The sequence below is a fragment of the Lycium barbarum genome, chromosome 5 (assembly GCF_019175385.1).
Source record: "Lycium barbarum isolate Lr01 chromosome 5, ASM1917538v2, whole genome shotgun sequence".
NCBI classification, from domain to species: Eukaryota; Viridiplantae; Streptophyta; class Magnoliopsida; order Solanales; family Solanaceae; genus Lycium; species Lycium barbarum.
In genome coordinates this window covers 16,633,161-16,656,804 of record NC_083341.1, presented here as the reverse complement: position 1 = coordinate 16,656,804, position 23,644 = coordinate 16,633,161, and the positions used below count along the sequence as shown (strand labels likewise).

Below are 23,644 nucleotides of genomic sequence, written 5' to 3'. Positions count from 1 at the left end.
ATATTGAAGTCTAGGAATAAGTTTCTTCGCAATAAAGCGGCGTATAATTCAATTCAAAAACTCAAAATCAAAGCTTCAATCTAAGTATTTCACTACGATTTTTTCTATTACATTATTAACCTAAGCATTACTATTGTGGGAATGTGGACAAAAAAAATACTTTTACGCACTTTTTTTGTGCGCAAAAGGGCTGTTTTCAGCCCGTTTTTCATTTTTTTTTCTTCATTTGTTGTTAATTGTTTAATTATTAACCTAAGCATTACTATTGTGTGAATATGGACAAAACAAAATCACGCACTTTTTTGTGCGCAAAAGGGTTGTTTTCCGCCCCTTTTTTAATTTTTTTAATTTTTTTAGTTGTTGTTAATTTGTTAATTGTTTTTAGTTGCTTATTTAGTATTTGGTAATTGTTAGATTAGTTATTTCAATTGTTAGACTAGCTAATTATTTATTTAGTTTTTGTTAAGCCAATTGTTTATTTGTTAATTATTTGATTAGTTAGTTTCTAGCTTTATTTAATAATTATATGCTAATTAATTTTTTATTATTTGATTAGTTAGTTAATTGTTTATTTATTAATTATATGCTAATTGTTTGCTAGCTAATTGTTAATTTTTTGATTTGTTAATTATTAATCTTTATATCTTTAATTGTTAATTTATTTATTTTCTAATTAGAAATTGAAAATCCTTAGTTTAGGATTCAATGATTTGTATAATTTCTCGGTAAAAGATTACATAGCTAATACTACGTATTAGAGATTAACTAAAAAAATAATGATTAATTTAAAATTCGTAAAAAATATACCACTTTAATCCTCACTTCATGTATTAATGATTAATTTAAAATGCCTAAAATAGATAGGACACCACCATGGAGCCGGGACCCTTCGACAACAGAGAGGTATTTTATCTACAGCATGAGCATAGGTCCCAGTATGTATGGGATGCATCGGTATCCTCTAGTAGAGTGGTCCATACCCGTTTGGGGGAGTCAGAATGGGATATTCTAGAGGTTATTCCCCCACATCCCCGTGTCATAGATATACTACGTCGGGGCGGTATCTATCGGTGCATCGAGGTTGGTCGGCTTATGCACGATAGGGCTCTAGTGACGGCTATGATTGAGCGCTGGCGACCGGAGACCTATACATTTCATCTCCGCATTGGCGAAGCTACCATCACCCTGCAGGATGTCGAGGTGATTTATGGTCTACAGATTGATGGACATGCATTGTATAGAGTGGAGCCTCCGGAGATGCTGCCGTATCGCTAGGAGATGGCTAGGCTTACTGGTTTTGAGCCTCTGCGGAGGGATATGCGTGGACAGAGTCGGATGTTGCGGTCCTCCCTCCATGCTCACTTACGCCTCGTAGATCTGCAGCATCCGATTGGCGAGGCGACGCCTTAGGCTGATGTTGACCGACGTGCTCGCTTATATCTTCTCATCATATTCGGGGGCATCATGTTCCCGAACAAATCGGGTGTGGATATGAGCATTAGGTATCTGCTCTTTATTGAGGACCTAGACCAACTGGGATGTTATAGTTGGGGCGCCGCTCCTAGCTTACATGTACAGAGGATTTGATCGAGCCTCTATGGGCGAGAGGGTTGAGGTCGCTGCATTTAGCCCTCTTCTTTAGGTAATATATTTAAGTGTATGTAGATAAAACACTAAATATATTTTTTCGAAACGACGACTGATAAATAATTTTTTTGATGACTATGACAGATATGGGTGTGGACTAGGTTGAGACCTTTTCAGCCCATAGCTGCTCACCCTCCCGATGACTATGTTGCTGAGGATATGCCATACGCGCGGAGATAGTCGTGAGGCCGTACCAGAAGTGTGGAGACGCACCATGTCATTCTCCCGTTTAGGGATCAGTTAGACCGCATGACGGCGCCCGAGGTAAGTTTTTTTTTATTTAACATTAGTTTGTTATTTTTGTTAGTCTTTTATTGTTAACTAGTTGAATTCCTTTATAGGCTTTCATATGGACCCCGTATGATCAGATTTTGGGTCAGCTGCCGACATTTTGTTGGGCTGGTGAGCACATGTGGACTGCACGGTGTCCATTGATCCATATGGACATCGTTGAGCATCACGCACCCGATCGCGTATTACGACAGTTTGGGCATGTGCAGAACATACCTGCGGCTACACATTGGGAGCACTACCACTACACCAGGGACGAGCGTTCGATCGACAGTGCGGCATGGCGGGCGCGTATGCACCAGGAAGTCAATGCATGGAACGTGAGGATGATAACTTTAGCGGCGGTCGGACATGACACTCCGGTCCATGAGTACATGACTTGGTACATGCATATCACTCGCTCCTTGATTGCCAACCCCTCGACGCCGCGTCCTGATGGCCGAGGATATGCATCACTCTCAGAAGCGTATGAGGCGTTGGTAAGTTTATTCAATCGTCGTCTTATTATGTATTACTTTACGAATTTATTCAATTCTTAAAATTTGCAAATATATGCAGCTACGGATGACTCTGATGATACGCCATGAGAGCATTCCTCTTACGGAGTCCACCCACCTCGGGATAGCGGCATATGCAGCATGAATAGTTTATTTTACCGACACTGGTATGACACAGGCACAGGAGTGACATCGTGTCGATGAGGATGTACCAGAGGGTGTTCTTTAGGGTGGTAGGGCTGACAAAGGTGAGCTGGCTGATAGAGGTGGTCGGGCTGGCAGAGGTCTAGCAGATGAGCCTGACGATATAGCCCGTCAGGCTCCGTCGGCTACAAATACCCCTTCTTCTTCCAGGCCATCGACTTCACAGAGACCTGGATATACGCCAGAGATGTTCCCACATTATGATCCTTGGTCATCATTTCCACAGGTGCCAGTTGGTGATCTACATATGGGAGACGGAGATGAGGACTTGGATATTATTTTCGATGACTACTTTCTTCGTTCTACAGCCGGACCTACGGCACTATCTGCATCTCCGGCTCCGCGGGCCGCTCAGGAGTCCTCTCATATGCCATCTCAGGAGCCCGTCGACACACAGGTTTGTTTTTTTACAATAAAATAATGTATTAATTGATTATTTTATTATCTAAACTAAATTGAATACATGTATTATAGGTTCATTCTTCTGCGCCTGTGGACTCGTCTCCGCCTATCCAGATTGACTCGTCTCCACCTCCAGCTACAGCTCCGGGTAGCGCTCAGGAGAACGTTGAGGAGCCAGCTAAGGAGCCCTCTGACCAGCCATCTCAGGAGGCCGTCGACACACAGGTTTGTTTTTTTTACAAAGAAATAATTTATTAAATAATTGGGGCACTTGTTATTTCATGTTTAGTTTATGAAACATTAAATTGTTTATATGTTATTTCAGGTTCATTCTTCTGCTCTTGTGGTCCGGTCTTCTCCGATTGAGTCATCTCCTGAGGCATCTACTGAGGCTACTGAGGTTTCGACCGTCGTCATCGCCTACAGGAAGCATATTTTCACCCAGGGCCTAAAGAAGGGAAGAAAGGATGATCATGACATAGATCATCCTGTCATTAAGAGGAGGAGAGAGGATCCTGATGATAATGAGGGTGGTGGGGTTGGCCTTAGGCGTTAGGAGATTGTGTATTTGTAAATAAAATGTACATTTTATGTTAATATTATATATATTTTTGGGTATTATTTTTTTTAATGATAATTAGTTATTTTAGTATTTATTGTCGATTAATAATAACTCATGCGACGTCCTAGATTAATTAAAACCCTATAAAATATGACAATTAAACCTATAGATAACAAGTTTCCAAACTTACTTCGGAGCACTTTACAACCCCTAAAACGGCGATCCAAACATATATGTATACTTGATGTAATGAGACGACATTATTGTACGCTAAAAAAAATATTAAGTTCTATATAAAATATTTATATTCCGACGTTTTGAAACATGACTAATCTTCGGTCAAAGTGTCAAAAAAAACTTAAAGATAACAAGTTTCCAAACCTACTTCGGAGCACTTTACAACCCCTAAAACGACGATCCAAACATATATATATATATACCTGATGTAATGAGCCGACATTATTGTACGCTAAAAAAGATATTAAGTTCTATATAAAATATTTATATTTCGGTGTTTTAAAACGTGACTAATTTTCGGTCAAAGTATGGAAAAAAGCTTAATTTTGAGCTTGATTTCCAAATAATAAAGGCTGGGGTGGGGGGCTCGACCTATTTTATCTGTGCGTAAAAGGACTTAAAGCGTAAAACTACACTTTGGTCCTTTTACGCACATAATCTGTACGTAAAGCCTATTTAGGTTCTCTTTTTTTAATGGGTTATTTTGGTTCCAAAAATTTATTTTTGAATTAGAAAAGTCCTGGACTCCGATTTCTACTATACTATAAATGCGAATAAGCACACAGCAGGTCAACATGCCTGCTTTGACATTTTGATGGTAATTTGTTCGTTTTAGTTAAAATAAAATGAAAGAATATGATTGGTTGAAAACGAATTATACTGTAGCTGCTATATTAAATTTTGAGTGAGCTGACTAAATTGTCCTTTTGCTGGCTATCATTCACTAGACATTCAAAAGTCATACCTGTCTTTTCGGTGCTACGTGACATGAATTTGGAAGATGTTTTCTTTTGTACTGTATACTCTAAACTCCACATAATTACACCTTTCACTGACCAGGAATTTATTTCACTTTTCCTTTGCTTCTTTTTTCTTTTTATAGTATTATTATTATAGGAGTAATAAGTTTAACAAGACTAGCTTTACATTTAAAATTCACAAAAACCAATATAATGAATTTATTCAAAACATTTGACGCCCCAAACGAATATTAAGGACGATATTAAGGGCCTGTTTGGAATTACACAGTTAGGTGGGAATTGAGTGTAATTAACAGGGTGTAATTACACTTTCCAATTCTCAAGGGAGGGCTGAGAATTGGGTGTAATTAACAGGGTGTAATTACACTCTCCAATTCTCAAGGGAGGGCTGAGAATTGGGTGTAATTACATCCTGTAATTACAGGGTTACTTTTTAGTTTTTTTTTTTTTTACTTTAATTTCTTTTTATTTTTAATTTATTTTTATTTCTATTATTTTAATTTATTTTTTATTTTTATTTTTTAAAATGTATTTTTCTTTTTATATTATTTATTGTTCATTTTCTTTCTTCTCATTCCCAACCTTTACTTCTTGTGGTTCCATGTAATTGCTCGTATTTTTTTATTTTTTTTATTTTATTCATTTAGCATAACTGTGTTATTATTCTAATATTACAACTACACCTCTTAATATTGGAAAGAATGAGTCATTAACAAACTTGGCATATAACGAGTGACGTTATAAAAGTAGAATTTCATTGTGAATGAGATTATAGACTTATATTTTTTCTTTCTTTTGAATTATTTACTTAAGTTACGTTGAACTTACTTATATAATGTTGGAATTTGACATAAGAGTATTATGTTAAACTTTTTCTTTTGGATTTTGAATTTAGGTTATATTTCCAATTTTAAATTATTTGCTTTCACATTGCATGTTGTTTATTTTTCACTTATATTTGATGGATTTTTTGTGTCAAACATTAAATAATGTTATGGCATTATATTTATTAATATTATTTTTTTGTCAAACATCCAATCCATGACGTTCTCACCAAAAAAGTCTTCTTTTAAATTTTATAATTAATTAAAATTAAATATTAATTTGAAAAATGTATATCAATTATTTTTGTTACAATATTATTTACAAATATATGAGTATTAATTAATATATTTTCAAGAAACAACGTGTTATTAAATAACTAATTTAATATCATTTATAAAGACAATATTTTTTAAATATTAATTTTAAATTTTATTTTTAAATTAAACTAACTGTGTAATTACACTTGTGCAACCAAACAATACGCTTGTAATTACACTGTAATTATGTTACGACAAACAAACAGGTCGTTGTAATTATACTACTGTGTAATTACTAGGCCGTGTAATTACTACCCTAGTAATTACACCAATTCCAATTACCAGGTGGCTTTCCAAACAGGCCCTAAATATAATAGTTTAATCTATGTTAATGATTTTGGGTAATAAATTAAAATAATTATAAATTTTGAAGAGTATAAGATTCTATTAATCTTAAAATAATAAAAGTTTATATTGCAGTTTAGACAAAGCACAAACAAGCTATATTCGAAATTAAATTGTATTCATTTTTGCCAAAATTTTGTTCAATTAATCGTTGAGCTCTATTTGGGGCTTATAATTTGTCATAATATACATTCCATTAGAAAAAAAAAACAACAAAGAAAAAAGGATATTACATATGCTAACAAAATAAGGGGAAAAAATACAAAAGAAAATGGAAATATTAGTTGCTTTTACGGTTCCCGTTGAATGCATGCAACAAAAAAATTGAAATAAGCAAAAACAAAATTGACTTTAATTAACATAAGAAAAATATTAGGAACTGCATTAGTAGTCAAAACATAAAGGGAAAAAGGTCAAAAATACCTCTCTACTTTGGGAATAGGGCTAAAAATATTCTCCATTATAAATTTGAATAAAAAATACCCCTTCCGTCATTAAAGTTTTCAAATATACCCCTGTCTTAATGGAAATCTCCAACATAATTCGATTTAATTTTTAATCCGTTCCATTTAAATCTGACCCAACTACATAAAAAAACCCATATGTTATCAACTTGTTCCCGAGTATTACATCTGGAGCCACTGGGCATAGGAGCGAGTAATCCATATGAGTTTTTTATTTAGTTGGGTCGAATTTAAATGAAGCAGGTTTAAAAATAAAATCGAGTTATGTTGAGAATTTTTGTTAAGACAAGACTATATTTGAAAACTTTAATAACGGAAAAAGTATTTTTTATCCAAGTTTTAATGGAGGAGGTGGTATTTTTTAGCCTTTTCCCAAAACATAAATGAATCATATTGAAATTGAGATTGTTGGCGTGCTATTCCTTCATCTAGTTCACTAATAACAAACACCATGGTACCTTTTAATCAAAACAATTCTTTTCTACATCACAATATAGCACAAAACATGTTCTTCTTCACATACCTTATACTATTCCTACTTGCCTCACTATTTTTAGGCATAGTACTTGTTTACTTTCTGATATGCTTCCATACCCTATTTCAAGAACCAATTATTCTTGCTTTATCTCGCTTAAACAAAAAAAATGGCCCTTTGATTATATGTATAAGGATATTAATGTTCACCTGTTTGGTGTTGTGGATATACAACATTATTTCCATTATATATAGCTGCAGGATTTTTCATGTACCAATCAATTGGAGTGATGGGGTTGCTCTCAATTTCCTAATTCTTCAAGCTTCTCTCATGGGTAATTCTTGATTTTTTTTTTCTCTCTGTTCAATATTACTATTTCTTTATAACTAAGGGTTGTTTGGTATGTTTAGACAAACATAAATAGTTATGAGATAAAAATTTAGTATTACCTTATCCCTTGTTTGGTTACTAATCATGAGATAATTTGTACCGGGAATAGAAATAGTACCGGGATAAGTTATCCCTGCCAGATGGGGGAATAATAGTACAGCGATTAGTAATTTCTGGATAAAATAATGAAAATGACAAAAATACTCTAAGGTCCCTCAACCCCTTTCTCTACTAAATAAGGTGGGGGGTATTTTTTTTTTTTTTTTTTTGTAAACAAACAACTTCTTAGAAATTATGCAGTGCATGTTAATTTTAATACAACAAACCAAACAGTCACTAAGAAATAATCCGAGGACAACTAATCCTAATATAACTAATCTCAGTATAACTTGTCTTCATACCAAACGATCCCTAAAAGTTAAGGAACAGTGAAGAAAGTACATATTGAGAGCACAAGCCTTGTTGAATGTACTGCTCCATAATGCATATAGAGTTTATGTCTTGATTAACAGCTTTTGGAATATATATATATATATATTGAGTACCTGTAACTGTATATTGTATATGTAGGGATAAGTGAGATTTAGAGAACTGCTCTAGTTTTACAGAACCCCTAATGTGTTTTCTTTTTAGAAGTAATAATTTTTAGTATTAGAATGAGATAATGGAGAGGCACTAATATATAGAATTCATATATATTTGAATGATTGGTATAGTTATAAGGGTGGTTGATATGGAGAAGTGTTATCTGATAGAAGGATGCCTTGTAAAGTGAAAGGTAAGACCAACAATGTTATATGAGAGTGAATGGTGGGCTAGAAAAGTCCACCACATCAACAAGATGAGTGTCACAGAAATACGGATGCTAAAGTGGATGTGCGGTCATATAAGATTAGGTAAGACATAAAATGACCACATTTTCCAGAAGGTGCAAGTAGCACGTATTGAGGATAAAATGAGAGAAGGAGTAAGGACCATAAAAGGAGGGGATATAATGACAGAAGATCATTTGAGATGGTTTGGCCATGTATCGCGTCGACCTTTAGATGCACTGGTCTGTGGCTGTGAAATATGGTAGTTCACATGGAAGGAAGTTGTCTTGAAAGACTTACAATTTGTTGGAATTCAGGTAAATTTAGCGAAAGATAGGAAACAATGAAAGAAAGAGTTTTATAGACAATGCTAATTAGTTGGAAATATTTTAGTCATGTTTGTACGTGTACTTTAGGTATTGGTTTTCTAGAATTCTTTTAGCCCTATTAGAGATTTTCACTCCAGTAGAAATTATGGGGAACTAATTGTCCTTTTCATTTTTATTGTATAATATTGGTCCGAAATGAATGTAAATGTAGAAATATAGTTAGTGAAAATACATATAGTCGACCCCAACTTATTTGAAACTGAGGCGTAGTTTTTATTTGTTGTAGGAGTAGTTTGCATCTTCTTCTCTTTTCTTTATTCTTTTGGGGCAAGGACCTTAGAAGCCATCTTTGAGCTTCAGTTTCCTTCGTCTCCTCAGGCCTGGAAATGACCCTCAGGACTCAATAAGCTGCTTAATGAAATGCTCCCAACACATATTTTACCTTCTAAGAATGCAGTATGATTACCATTTATACTACCGTTATTCTTTTTATCATCCATGATCTTGTCGAACTATTAACTTTCACCTTACATTAGTTGCATTCCACAATAATAAACATGATATTTCTGAAAATTTACTCTGTTCTTCTTTAGTCTTCTCCCAAACTTGATCCGCTTTTTTTATTAAGAAAAAATGAACGTAACTTGTTTAACATGATTTCAACCTTAGAAGTTTCATGCAGATTGTGAACTCCCTATCAAATCAGTATCTAATAAATAAGTAGAAATGAGTCCCTGCTCAAGCATGGTTGGTATATTATGACGAGTAACAAATGGGGTCAATATGCTGTCTTTTTGCAATCAAATTAGTTCCTTTACTTCTTTCCCAAATCTCTCTTCTCTACTTCTACAGTATATCAATAGTAAGCATTTGGTCGCTTTGTCTGTCTCTCTGGCTCTTTTTCTCTCTTTCTCTTCCCCGAGTCTGGGGAACCATATAAATTCTCAACTACAGTAATCTTATTGCTAACTAAATGCTTCAAAGAAGAAGCCAGATTTACTTTTCAGAAAAAGAATTACTTAACACAACATGGTTTAATACTCATTGCTAACTTTACCTATCTGAGCTTCGCTAAAGCAAAGTTAGTCCCGAACCTGAATTATTGAGAGTTACATTAGGTTGACTGTTGACATCTAGCTTAAAAAAAGTAGTCTATATGTGAATTCTCTAATTACCTGAGTAGAGCAGAAAGGATGCAAACAATGCATAGAACATTGTTTGGGAAAGGTAACATTGTTATACAAATATTCAGCACAAAGGTTATGCTGAGAGCTATCTTTTTTTGTAAAACAGCTTACAGGAAAGAAAAAAGCGCCTAGAATAAATCTTTGTTCTTCTCCCAAAATTCTATAATGCCCAGTAGAGATTCATGTCATTTATAAAATTCTCTTCACCAAAAATAAAACAAGAGTAGGCAATTCATCCTGAGTCTCTGCATGGGGGTGTTAATTCCTTAAAAGCATCTTGTGCTCCTTTCCTTCCAAATAGTCTACCATATACACCCAAGTAAGGTTTTCCACCATCTAGCGTGATTAACAACTCAAGCCTCATGCGTATTCTGACTTTCCCCTTCTTTTATCATAGTTAACTGAACATCTCTTTACATTCGCGGAAAATAGTGTTCTCTAAAGCGAAAAGTGCAAAAAGTAATTTCAACAAACAATGCTTTTCTCTATGAGGTTGGAGTGAAGCACATCTCTGAGGTGAAGTACACAATTTATTAGAAATTAAAAGTACCACTCCTATGAATTTAGTGCTATAATAATTATCGAGTTGCAATTAAACTAACAAATTTCAGCATCAAATATAGAATGATGCCGATACTAGTCCAACTCTTCAATGTTGAGATTCAAAGAACCGACTGCATCTTGTCCGATCACTTTGTGGGTCATTGTTTGAAGCCCATATTACTATGCAGTGCATGGCTTCACCGATGAAGCAATTATTCCTCCCTTTGCATCACTTTATCGCTTTAAGCGACGAAACCATGGCTTTTAACAACACTGTCGGCAAAGCTCCGAACAACTATCTTTTGTTTCTGCTATATTACTCTATTCTATCCGACTTGACCAGGCTCCTCAATCTTTCCTTCATCATCTAAACTATTATTAAAGTGGGAAGCCGTAAATTAAAATCTTAAGAGACCAAAATACCTCCCTAAAGTTGATGGACTAGAATATTCTTTAATAAAACTATGGATTCTTTATGTTACCATTCTGAAAAAAAAAAAGCAATGGATTCTTCATTACTCATAATGCATTATGTAATGGTAGTTTGTGTTGCCATTTTTAAGTTTTATTAGATTTTCCACGCATTCAAAGTCTTGAAAAGTGCAAAAGCACTAGATGATTTCTTCCCCCTGTGCAAGCCTTGGTGGACAGAGTTAATTGGTACTTTGTGATGGTGGGACGTAGCAGGTACTCCGTATAATTAGTTGAGATGCGTGCAAGCTGGCCCAAACACTATGGTTATAAACAAAGGTCTGGAAAAGTGATACCTGGAGTCTTCGCCTTTTCAAACATTCTTTATTTAATTACATATTAAACTTGTATTTAAATACTAATAACTCCAATGACAAAGACATCCATATTCACTCATTGAATCTTAATAATTACATGAGCTGATCGTTCGGTTTTCTTAGCTGGACCCCTCACTCTTTCAATCAATTGTACAATATAAATTGTTTGCTTTTACTCCATTGGCAATTAATTTGCATTTCTGTAATCTCTATTATTTGGTGATGTAGAAGTAGCTCACAGAAGGAGAGTTTGGTTCAATAGATCTCACTCTAACATTGACGATGTCTCTTATTCCAGAATTCGTCTGTATATTTGTCTCTCCACCTTTCACACGATTGATATATATTTTATAACATAGACGTGTGCATTTTTGTTCATTATTTCATGATTAGTTTTTTCCTTCTTTTTTTTTTTTTTTTTTTTGAGTAGGTAATTCGATTCATTAGCCAATACATCCATCCTGCATTTCAGAACACAGGTTTCGAACTTCTGCTGTTCCATTGTATTGCCATATTCCAACAGTTATAATTGTTAATTATCTAGTATCATATTATTGCTGCTAATCTTCCTGTATATTTTTACGCATCCTTGAATAAGTAGTCAAAAATTGGAGATGCATATTTACCAAAAGAGAATATTTTAATGTCGAGAAAATTAAAAGGAAGTAACATGCACTTGTGCACACATGCTACCATGTATATGTGACACTTTGCATTCTGTCATTTCGATTTCATAATTTCAAACATAATTTCGAACTATATATGTGATTAAAATCTTACTACTTTTGAATATAAAGTTTGTTGTACTTGATTCAAGTGACTAGGTCCTTAATAAATAACAAGGCGCCCATGAACTTCACAATTATTGGAAGCCTGTCATTCAACTGGTCAAATGCCACCAAATTTATTACGAGTATTTACAAGTTATAATCATATCAACTACCTTTGAGCACATGAAATTCCCACAGGGGGATGTGGTGTTTCATCTTCCACAAGCATTTGGAACTAGCATTTAGCTTTGTCATCCCTTTGGTAACTATTCCTCTTCCTCATATAGATGGTTTCTCCATTTCTTTGAACGTTTCTCCAATGTCTTGCGGGATTGGGAGCATATCACGACTACTTTAACTACTGAGCTCCTAACCATAACAGATGCCATTTATATGGTTCTTGTTTATTGACTATCCCTAGATCTCTCTTCAAATAAGTCCACCAAAGTTTGTTTCTTAATGAAATCATGTCGTATCCTTTTGTACTATGAGTTACTAAATTACCTTTGAAGCTTATAGGTAGCTTCTCGCATATCCACCAGTAATGCATGTGATTCTCATTGTTCAGTCTTATACATACAGAAACATTGATCCATTAATTGCTGATTTTCTCATTGATTAACCAAGCAAATAGTAGCTGAGTTTTTTTCTGTCCCTCCAGAAAAAGATTACCTAAACCTGAAGCTGGAGTTTGCTAATAGGAGTAACATATAGGGATAATTACATTTTTGGACCACTCAAACGAATAATAGCAAGCAAATGTATAGGTTTCATATATTAAGTATAAATATGTACATATAATATACATATTGTATGCGCAATATATACATGTCATTGTATATGTTTTGTATCTATTAGCTAGCACCCGTAATTAATTTTGGCTGACTGGCCAAAAATGAAAAAGCCCTAACATATATCTAGGTTGTGCAGATGCATATACTCGAGCAACTGATCCGTATCAGACATGTTCTGCAAATTTCTTTGGTTTTAACGCTAAACCTGCAATTTGCAGGATTTTCACTATTTGCATGGATGGTGTTGGACATATTACACCCTGTAATAATGGAGAACATCTCTGTTGGGAAGATTATCAAGACTGAAGAAATAATGCTCCAGGAAAGGAGATTGCATATGGAGGATCATCGTAGGATTTTACAGGACGAGGTTGCAGACCTGACAGCTAAAATGAAGAAAATGAAAATGGATTTCCAGATGGAAGCTAATAGGGCTCAGACTGCAGGAGCTATTGTATCGGAATTAAAGAACCAGTTTGATGAATTTCGTCGTAAATATGATCGTTTGTTTGATTACAATCAAACACTTCGGAACCAGTTGCAGTCAATAAGCCACGAGGTCCAGAAAATTGACGAGTCAAATGGATGGTCTAATTTTGAGAATAGTGGAAAATGTGTAGATTTTGAGAATGTAACGGAGACAGCAGCAGATTGTGGTGAGTACCTTTCCTCTGCCACTCAATCATCGTCCTCGCCCAGACACCGTAGGCCAATTTATCAGTGTTGACGACAACTAACCAACTTGCTTCCGCTGAAAGATGCTTTTCTATGTAAGTATAACTTTTGTAAATTCTCCCAAGAGAACCGATGACCGAAAGTTGGACGTGCATAGACTTGAGCTTTTATTTCTTCATTTTTTTTTTTTTTGTTTTTTGGTTACTCCAAAGGTGAATAAAATAGGCGTTTTCACCTTGCTTCTTTCCTGTAGAGTCATTTATTATTTGTCTCTGTCATCAAGCTCAATTAAGCATCCTTCATTTTCCTTGTTGCTATGAATACTCACAGGCTGAACTTGTCCAGCTTAAAGAAACAAGCATCACATTTATTGGTAAATGCCACTGAAGTCCAAGAAATAACAGGGCTTATTGAAGGGCCTCTGAACTTTGTTAAGGGTGTGTTGGGTATGGAAGGAAGATATTTTCAGGGAAAATGTTTTCTTGGAAAATAAGTGATTTTCTTACTTATTTTCTAGTGTTTGGTAAGTAAACAAACAAATATTATCTCAAAAACATTTGTATGCAACCTAGCTAAACACTAAAGGTGGAATGGGATGAGGAGTGGGGGTTCGAGAGGTGCTAGGGGGTGGGATGGTCAAGGGATGAGGGTTGGGGACGTTGGGTGGGTGGGAAGGAGAAAATGAACTTGGAATATAATATATGAAACTTGTTTTCCCTACTTTCATTAGGGAAGTCCTTTTCCTCATTTTTAAGGACCTTGTTTTTCTAGACAAAATGTTTTTCAAAATATATTGACCAACCAAACATGGAAAAATTGAAAAACATTTTCTGTAGCAAACACACCCGCAGTTTAGATCTGTTTTCTAAACACAAATGATTCAATATAGAAGGTTTTGAAAGGAAGCTAAGCTGAGTTTATAAGGGCCTGTGTGACTTCAGCTTTGAAGGTTACCGTTAGGGCTGTTCACAGTTTTGGTTAAAACCAAAACCAAACCGAAAATTTAACCAAATCGAATAAAATAACCGACATTTGGTTTAGTTTGGTTTGGTTTGGTTTTAAATTTGAAAAACCGATAATATTTGGTTTGGTTATGGTTATAGTAAAAAATAACCGAACCAAACCGATAATTATATACATAAAATTTATAATTATTTATATGTATAATATTAGCTTTTCATAAAAAATTAAAGATAGTTTATACCTTTTAATTATTAATTTAATTTTGGTCTACTTATTTTTAAGGCCCATGTCTTAAAAGAATATGTCCAACAATCCAAGCCCAACTCTAATAAGTCGTAAGCATAAGGGTTGTTTGTATTTTGAAACCTCTGTTTGACTTGTTCTTTTGAATCTAAACTGCGTTGCAAGTTTGGTCCACCTGATTTGCCAACAGCGTATCTTTCCATATGCAGCAAAGTTCACCCTTGTGGGCTATGAGGAAAAAAGAGTTTCGTAAGAAATTTGAAGAATGTAGAGAGAGAATATTTGAATTATCACGGCTAGTCATAACCCGAAAAAACCGAACCAAACCGAACCAAACCGACAATAACCAAACCGGTGGTTATTATTTTACTTGGTTTGGTTATGGTTTTAGATATTTAAAAACCGACTAAATTGGTTTGGTTATGATTTTAACCAATAATCGACCCAAACCGAACCATGAACACAATGTAATTTGTTTTTGTATCGTTTCAATTTTATCGATGTTCTCACAAGGAGTTTAACCTTATTACTATTAGTTCACTCAAATAAACTACTGTACTTCTGTACCAACCCTTTGGCTGGTCTCTATTATATTTTCTACTTTTCCCATAAGTAGGTGGAGAGGTTGAGATAGCATTAGCCCAACAAAATGTGATCATGTATATCTTTTGGCAGAAGTAAATCCTCTTTTAAAAATAAAAATAAAAAATCTACTCTTCCGGAGGAAACGATCTTCTATGTTTACTCACTATTTGAATAGAAGAAAATAGTCATACCAAGATCTCTTATATTTTATTTATACATCTCGTGTGCTAAATCTTTTACTGATCTCTTTTGATGAGAAGGGTCATATAATTAATTAACATTTGCAATAGACTCCAAAACCAAATCTCTCAAGATAATTGCATATTATTTGTGACGTGTATATTATGACTTTGTAATGGTACCAAAAAAAGATTAGGCAGGGCAAATATCGTTAGGTTGGATATTTTGTCAAATTTTTATTCAATTAAGGCTTTTATTTTTCTTTTGGCATGACCATGGAAGCATTGACAATAAAATATGTAGTTGGATCGCCAGTTCTATTTGTTCACGTTTTGCTTATGCAGAGATAATGAACGACTAAAAATAAATGCATTTGGAAGCATATGCCGAAAAGATACTAATACTAATTAAACTATTAATTAAAACACTATGAGTGGCTTGACATAAACAGCAGACTCTCCCCTACACAAATAATAAATGCAAAAAGTAAACATTCACCCAGCACAAAGGGTGGGAGAACTTAATAATGCAGTAATTCTGGTTCATCTTATTTGTCTTTATTCTTTTTTCACATTTCTGGAAAATATATTTCACAGTCTTAATCAGAGACTATTTGTTTAAACACTAAACTATTGCTTATTTTCCTTGCATATAAATTTGTACTTCACTAATTAAAATAATAAGGGTAGATTTGAATTTCTTTTATAAATGACTTGTTGCTTTCTAAAATGTCAAATAATATAAAAATCTTTGCAAGCTTTGGGTAAGTATACATAGGACATGACCGACTCATCATCCTGTCTGGAATTTATGAAGCATGTCTCATGCTTTGATTTCTTTTATTCTGGTGACTACTTTTATTATATATGGTATATTAAAGATTTGTGCCCAACAGACACATATTTTGTTTTAAATATAAATAAAGGGTAGTTGTAAGTAAAAATTATACTATTTAAGAAAATTTAAATCAAAATGAGAAAGAAATTAAAAAATGGCATAACTGGATAATGAGTTAGAGAGTGGACAGGTGAGAAAACAACAGAGCTAATGGCATAACCTTATTTTCACTAAAGTGAGTCAAATATAAAAGTAAATACAAGAAGAAGAAGTCAATATGATGCAACATATACTATATATACATTAAAAAATATACCTATCTATACAGTGTAATTTTTCACCTAAGGGGTGCAATTTGACACCTCTTCGACAAGGATGGCTCTGCCACTGAATTTAGCTCTTAAAAATTTTGAGGTGGTAAACTAGGAAAGGTAACACAAAGGTTAGAGATTTTATACAATTTTGGATGTTGAATTTTAATTCTGTGTGCTAATATCTTCTGCTACAAGTGCAAATGAGAAAATGCAAAATGCAAAATAAGAAAAGTAAGCCAAGGAAGGTAAAAGAGAGAGCAGCGGACCCAGGATTTTGAGTTCGGGGGTGCTTGATAATAATAGAGAAGTAAAATTATCACTTCATGGGTGCTCTATTAACTATTTATATCTGTTTCTTTTATATTTTCTATACAACTATACACTCCGTGACTGAGTTCAACGGGTGCTGGAGCACCCAAAATTTGCTAGTGGGTCCGCTCCTCTGAGAGAGGAGACAGATTTATGAACATATAATTTTATTTGGTGAATCTCTTTTATGTGTGACAAAATTGAGAGTGCTAATTATAGTTCTCTGTTGTATACTACAACTACTGCAATAAAAAATGTTATCTTGGCAAGCTGGCAAATCTTCATTGCAATCTCTGACTGTGATCCAACCTTCATCCAATTTCCAGTCTGGTTTTCTTGATTGCATATACAATTTTCTTACCCTTTGTAGAGTTAAATCCATTGGACTAATTTCTTGTGTTGAATCATCATTGGTTTCTGAATTCCAAATGTCTTGATCAAGAATGCTTGTTGGAGAATTTGTGATGAAATCTTGATTTGCATTTCTGTATAATAAATTGGACTCCTCAAGAAATGGATGATTAAGGAGTTGTTTAGCAGACCATCTTTGTTTTGGATTTCTTGTCAAGCATTTGGTTAAAAAATCTCTTGCTTGTGATGACAAAAACTTTGGAATTTCTGGTGTTTGGCCAGAAAATGCAATATGGTAAAGCAATGAAGCAGGGTTGCCAAAGGTAGTCCATGGTGAACCACCAGTGGCCATTTCTGTAATAGTGCATCCTAATGCCCATATATCAGCTGGAAATCCTTGTTCTTCACCACGAGCCACTTCTGGTGCCATGTACATAGGCGTGCCACCGTTCCATTTAGCCTGATCAACAAGCTTAGCACAACCAAAATCTCCAATTTTAGCACCTGTTTTACCTAACAAAATGTTACATCCCTTAATGTCGCAATGCACTATGCCTTTCGAATGTAGGTAGTCTAGTCCCTGAACAATTTGCTTCGTGTAATATCCGATCAACTGCTCATCTAACCGGCCTCCTTGTTTCCTGATTTCATCAGTGAGGGTCCCATCGGACATGTATTCCATCATAAGATTGAACATGACCTTGTTGTTCTCTCTGGTTACATCGTACCCCTTGTAGTCAACTATGTAAGGGGAGTTCAATGTTGATAGAATTTTGTGCTCCTTTTGCAAGAATTCGGACCGAGATAGCTCTGTGGTCTTGACAGCAAAAATCTCACCGGAGGAGCATGACATGGCGACCGAGACGACAGCTGTAGAGCCATGGCCAATAGTGTGGCCTCTGATCCAGTCCATTTATTGGAGAAGAATTTGGTAGGAGCAAGTTAGGAAGTGTAACAAGTTTAGGACATGTTCTGCTACAAAAGAGGTTTATATAATGGTGAATATCTAAATTAGTTTGGTAAGGTTTAGGTTGCATTTTTTCCTCTTAAACGACTTGAAAAGTTTGGTTCTTTTAATATGTGGCCAATTGCTTGTGGTTTTTAGGCAGCTTTGGGTAGGCCGGAGGACAATCATGACGTGGCCTACTAGGTTGGTGCCACGTGGCAAACTGTGGAATGTGGAAGTGAAAATGGGTAATTGAATTCCAATTTTCTTCCAGAAACAAGTTTGAGGGGTAGATTGGATTGGACCAACAAAATGGCTGTGCTATTGGTTTTTCTTTCTTGGGATTATTCCACTTTTGGATAAAGATTTACTTGCATTCGGTATTTACATCTAAACCATACTAATTTATTATAATTAACCGATAAATTAAGGTGAAAATGTGTATTAACTAATTATGGTTGAATTAATGATAATAGTGTATTTGAAGACATATGTCATGTATTCATTGATTGATGTAAATATCGGTTACAAGTTTTATCCATTTCTTGATAGACAGTTAAATTAAGTGAATTTAGAATTTCACCAATTGAAATATAGGAAACAACATTCTGAATTTCTTTATTTGAAGTGGATTACGGTTCACATGTATTTTGAACAAAATTTACTATAAAATGCTAAAACTTTTTAGAGAAAAACAACCAAAAAGTCAATCAAATTAGCAATACTGTAATAATTATATTACTATCTAAGAAGAGGGAATACAGGCGCCTCTCCGTCAATATGACTGCTTGTTGACATTCACTTCACCTTGAGGGCTTTTGGTCATTTCAGTAGTTTTTATGCATCACTTTGCTTGTACTGTTGGTTTTAATGGTTGATTTTGAACAGCTAATGACAATAAAGCTAGACAACTTTTGATACAGTAATCATCCGACTCCTACCTTTCTATAATGGCCCAGAAGGATATTTTCGTAAATGTCATAAAATGGAGCATTGCTACTGGTGGAGAATGAATCTAACTGTAGCTGCCATACAAATATTTTGGCTCGTTCACCAATTTGCCCTTATGCTTTTATCATCAACCCTCTTATTTCTCCTAATCTTTTTCCAACTTCTCAACAATTTTATTTTCTCAGTGATCTTTATTTGTTTGAGGGATAATATATCATAACCTCGAATTTGCTTGATAGTAGTACTTTTTCATCATATAAAGGAGTATTGTTTACGGTTCATATGCTTTCTAATTCCAACACAAGATGAGATAAATTTCAATATAGGGAAACCATTAGCCTCTATTTAGGTGTAGGCAATTTATCACAATCTACAATCATAAAAATTGTTCCAAAACAAAAAACATCTAAAAATATATTTTTACAGTGACTGTTAGCTAAAAAAATTTAAAAACACATACTCAAGATTTGTACTTCTATGATGCTAAATAAAGCTTTATATTATCAATCCAAAATTAATAAAACAAACTATCTGTCAATTTCAACATTTTATTTGTGTTTGGGCCCGTGCACAACACCGGGGTTTTATAACTAAGTATATATATAAGGGGACAACTAGCAAGTATGATAATTATCAAGTGATGCTGTTTATTTGGTCTGCATTGAAAATTTTCTTATATATCATGCAAAATCACTCTTCTCTACCCCTTAAAAGCATTTTTATCTATGACGAGAGATATAAACAATAGTTTGAGAGAGAAATAGCACTTTTCTTGCAATATTGACTAACGATTTTGAATGACACAAGAAAAAAGAGAGAATTATGCTTTAAGAATGAGCAATCAAAATGTTCATCCTGATGCTATTTAGACCCAAAATCAATTAAGAAAAGCATTAATGGTCAATTTAGTGAAGTAGAAATGAAGGCATTCAATAGAAGGGATTAATTAACTGCTGATATGACATGAAAGTTACTTTCTTAAAATTACGTTTATTCAAGATCCATGAATACCTTAATGACCTTCTAGAACTAATATACGGAATTGCTTTTTCATCATGCCAAAGATTATGTACTTGGAAAAACTTGAGGTTTAATTTTTAACCATTTCAAGGCAGTGACCAAATTGGCTGGTAGTAGTGGTTGGTAACTTCTAAATCAAGACTTTGACAATCCTCCAATGTGGCAAAGTGATTTGGCTTTTTGCAAAATTGCATCAAGATCATACCTCATATTCCATCAGCTGCTTAGCTCACATTTTTGTTTTAATTTCCCTTTTCTAATTTCCTTTTATAAGAGGCACATAATTTAGAAAAATCCCTTGAATTTTTACTTTTAATTGAACCATCAAAAATTACAAAATCTTGCTTAGACAAATTTACCTAACTTTGCTTTCGGTGATGGCTTTTCGAAACCAACGAAAAAAAAAAAAAGATTTCAGTAATTGCTTGCAATGGACTGCCAGGCTGATCTTTGTGTTTTAAATAAATTTAGCAGTAATCAAAATAATAAATTTTCGAAAAAGAAAAATGGAACTGTCAAGTGTAAAAACTATACTAGTTCTTTAAAGTAACAGAGCTAAAACAGACAATAATAATAATTAAAAAAAAAAAAACCTTAACTGAGCAACAGTGACGACCGTTGACTTCAAACTAATAATATTACATTTGGATTTTGAGTTGTTCCATCAAGGACAATTGAAAAACGGATAAAAATTAGGAAAAAGAAAGAAGTTGTCTGTTTAGAGAATACTTAAATAACAAAAATGTATAAGTGAATTTTTTTTTTTTTTTTTTGCGATGCGATGCGTGACGCCCAGATAGATGTGCCTTTAGCCTAATGGCTTCGAGCGCATCTTGCGTTCAACTCGATGATTCATGAGATTATGCAATCCAGACCAAGTATAAGCTAAGTGGGATTTAGTTTCAAAGTAAAAGCCAAAAATTTAAAGATTACCTAATCACTTAAATCGTAGCAGTACCAAAAGTTAGTTGGGTGCAAAATGCTGCTTCTCTAAATTACACAAGCGTATACTATTAAAAAATAAATAGAATGAGTATAGTTAATTTTACTCCATTATTTCCATGCAACCCATGTACAGTATTAATTAAGGCGTGGCTTAGTCAGCTGATGGTTAAGGCAGACTCTCCAACCACGAGTTATGTATATTTTTTTTCTTAATCAATGTAACCACTTTAGTTTAAATAATTAGCCTCCTTGTAATCTTTTCTTGATGAGAAAAAGAATGATGAACAACACGAAACCTTAATCACTCAAATATACCCAATGAGCTAATGCCTTCATCAATTAATTTCTTTTTAATTCTACACTTGAATTTGTATTTTAATTGTACATAAGTGACACAACTCATATAATGTTTTCTTTGAGACTAAGCTCACATGACTTTAAAATGCCCAACATTTATTTTCGTGTTTTGTCCATCACTAGTGACACTAATAGAGTTGTATATATGTAGACAACTATCATTTCCTATACAAAGAACAATTCAAATTGTGACACACCTATTGGGGTCGGAAACAACCCTCTATCGAACGAACAACCTAAATCTATTGACAACTTGAAATCATTTACGGCATCCAATTGTATCAATAGATTGGGATTTTGTTGACTACTCCCTCCGCTGAAAAATGTTTAGTGGCTATTTCCCACTGAATATCGGTAGGAAAAACTTAAATAGTAGGGTTTTCACATGGAAAAATTAGGAAGTTTCCCAGCGTTTCAATGAGAACCTGTTTCCCACCACTACTAAAAAAAGGGGAAAAACCGATGACGAAAACTGACGGACCGCGTCGGTTTTTTTTTAATGAAACCGACAGGAAACCGACTCTTTACGGTCCGTCGGTTTACATAGCCTCGCTTTTTGGAAACCGACGGAAAACGTCGATTTTTTCCGACGGACAGCGTCGGTTACGTGGTCCGTCAGGTTTTATCCAATAATTTTAAAAAATAAAAAAAAATTAGAAAAACCGACGGACTGAGTCGGTATTTTAATTTCTGATTTTTGATCTTATATAAAAAACAATATATATTTTATGAAAAAAACCGACGCACTGCGTCGATTTTTTATTTTTATTTTAAATAAAAAACTGACACAGTGCGTCGGTTTTTTCATAAAATTTAAGAATTTATTTCCAGAAAACCGACGAACTGAGTCAGTTTTTCGTCGGTTTTCTGGAAAATTTCCTGAATGCAATTCATGCATTTTCTGCAGCCACACTTGCACAGAAACCAGTACCAAAAGCTGCTCAAAACTAGCATTAAAATGCTCCAAATCAATTCTAAAAGAGCTACAACACATAAAATCACCCCAAGTAATAATAAAACACATCAAACGCTATCTAAACACATCAAATACGATCTAAATAGACCTTCAAAATTCAGAAATATTTAAATGTCCAACCAAAAGTACCATTAACTAGTTTTAACATAAGTCCATTATTAAATCCAAACTACTACAACTGATCATCCGGTGTCCGGGCTACGTAATCACCGTCATCATCATCTTCTGGGTCGGAGGGGGCGGGAGAAGGGGGCACACCAAATTGTCCACATGCAATGTGGCTTTTAACTTGTGCCATGAGCGATTCAAAGTTCGCATTTATGGTGTTACCTTCCTCAATTCTTTTTGCCTCAGTCTTAGCTAATTTCCTATTAAGTTCAGCAATTTGCTGCGCCACAGCTGCGACTTGAACACTATCAACTCCCTCGGCTTGTCGAGAAGACCCTTCACCTCGCAATTCTGACCGAAGGCGACTTAAGTTGTTCCTTGGGCCTAGACCGTACGCTCTACCCTTTTGTACTCCCCCAACTGCTCTACACCAAAAATCTATCTCTAATTCTAGTGGAGGACGGCTCGGATGTTCAGGCTGAGTTTGGCTGTACTGGTTCACATTATCCATAAATTGCGTCTATATATTAAAAAATGAAACTTAGTAAATAACAAATATATCATAATTAAAATTATATATAATTACCTAAATAATAAAATTATCACTTACATAAGAATTACGAGCCCTTTCCTCAACCCATACGGTCGGATCCGACTCCCGCTTCTTCTTTTTTGTGTGGGTCTTTAGGAATAGCTGATCCTGAGTTGGCATCTGTCCCATAGCTTTTTTCTGCAAAAAAAAAAAAAAAAAAAGTTAAACATAAATTAATAACTCAATAATGATATATTGATCGTAGGTAACTTTAGAAGTATAAAATTACTTACCATTGTCCTAGCCACGTGCCCTTGATTTCTTGCACCCGCAGTGTGCAAAGAGCCACCTTTCTGGGATGCACGGGCAGCCTTTGCCTGCTCAGACTTGGCGATAAACTTAGGAGTTTGCCAATATGCCTTATGTTTCTCCCGCTATTCAGCGTTTAGCCATTGGGGCATCTTCATATACCTTCTAGCCCTCGAAAACCAATCAGACAACCTTGCACTCCCCTTCCTCTCAAAGTTTGCAGCAACCCTATCATTGTCCATTGGATCCCATGTACAATACATCTGCAAATCAAATAGCTAATGTTAGATGATTTATATAAAAGTAAATTCAAGTTATGAAATGTTTAGTAAGATGCATACGTTAAACTCTCTCAACATAGTCTGTCGAGTATCATGTGGGATTTCACCCCATGAAGTATAAA

General features: G+C 34.5%; 2 protein-coding genes across 2 annotated transcripts; one reads left to right on the top strand and one right to left on the bottom strand.

The window, feature by feature from the left end:
- The first annotated feature begins 6,942 nt into the window (after window positions 1-6,942).
- Window positions 6,943-13,750, top strand: LOC132640572 (uncharacterized). The gene is made up of 2 exons (XM_060357201.1): window positions 6,943-7,361; window positions 12,859-13,750. Exons 1-2 carry the CDS (start codon window positions 7,004-7,006, stop codon window positions 13,365-13,367), a joined length of 867 nt encoding a protein of 288 aa, XP_060213184.1. The 5' UTR covers window positions 6,943-7,003; the 3' UTR covers window positions 13,368-13,750.
- Window positions 13,751-16,573: 2,823 nt separating this feature from the next.
- Window positions 16,574-18,042, bottom strand: LOC132642339 (mitogen-activated protein kinase kinase kinase 17-like). The gene has a single exon (XM_060359571.1). The coding sequence runs from the start codon at window positions 18,008-18,010 to the stop codon at window positions 16,898-16,900; it is 1,113 nt and encodes a 370-aa protein (XP_060215554.1). The 5' UTR covers window positions 18,011-18,042; the 3' UTR covers window positions 16,574-16,897.
- Window positions 18,043-23,644: the final 5,602 nt, after the last annotated feature.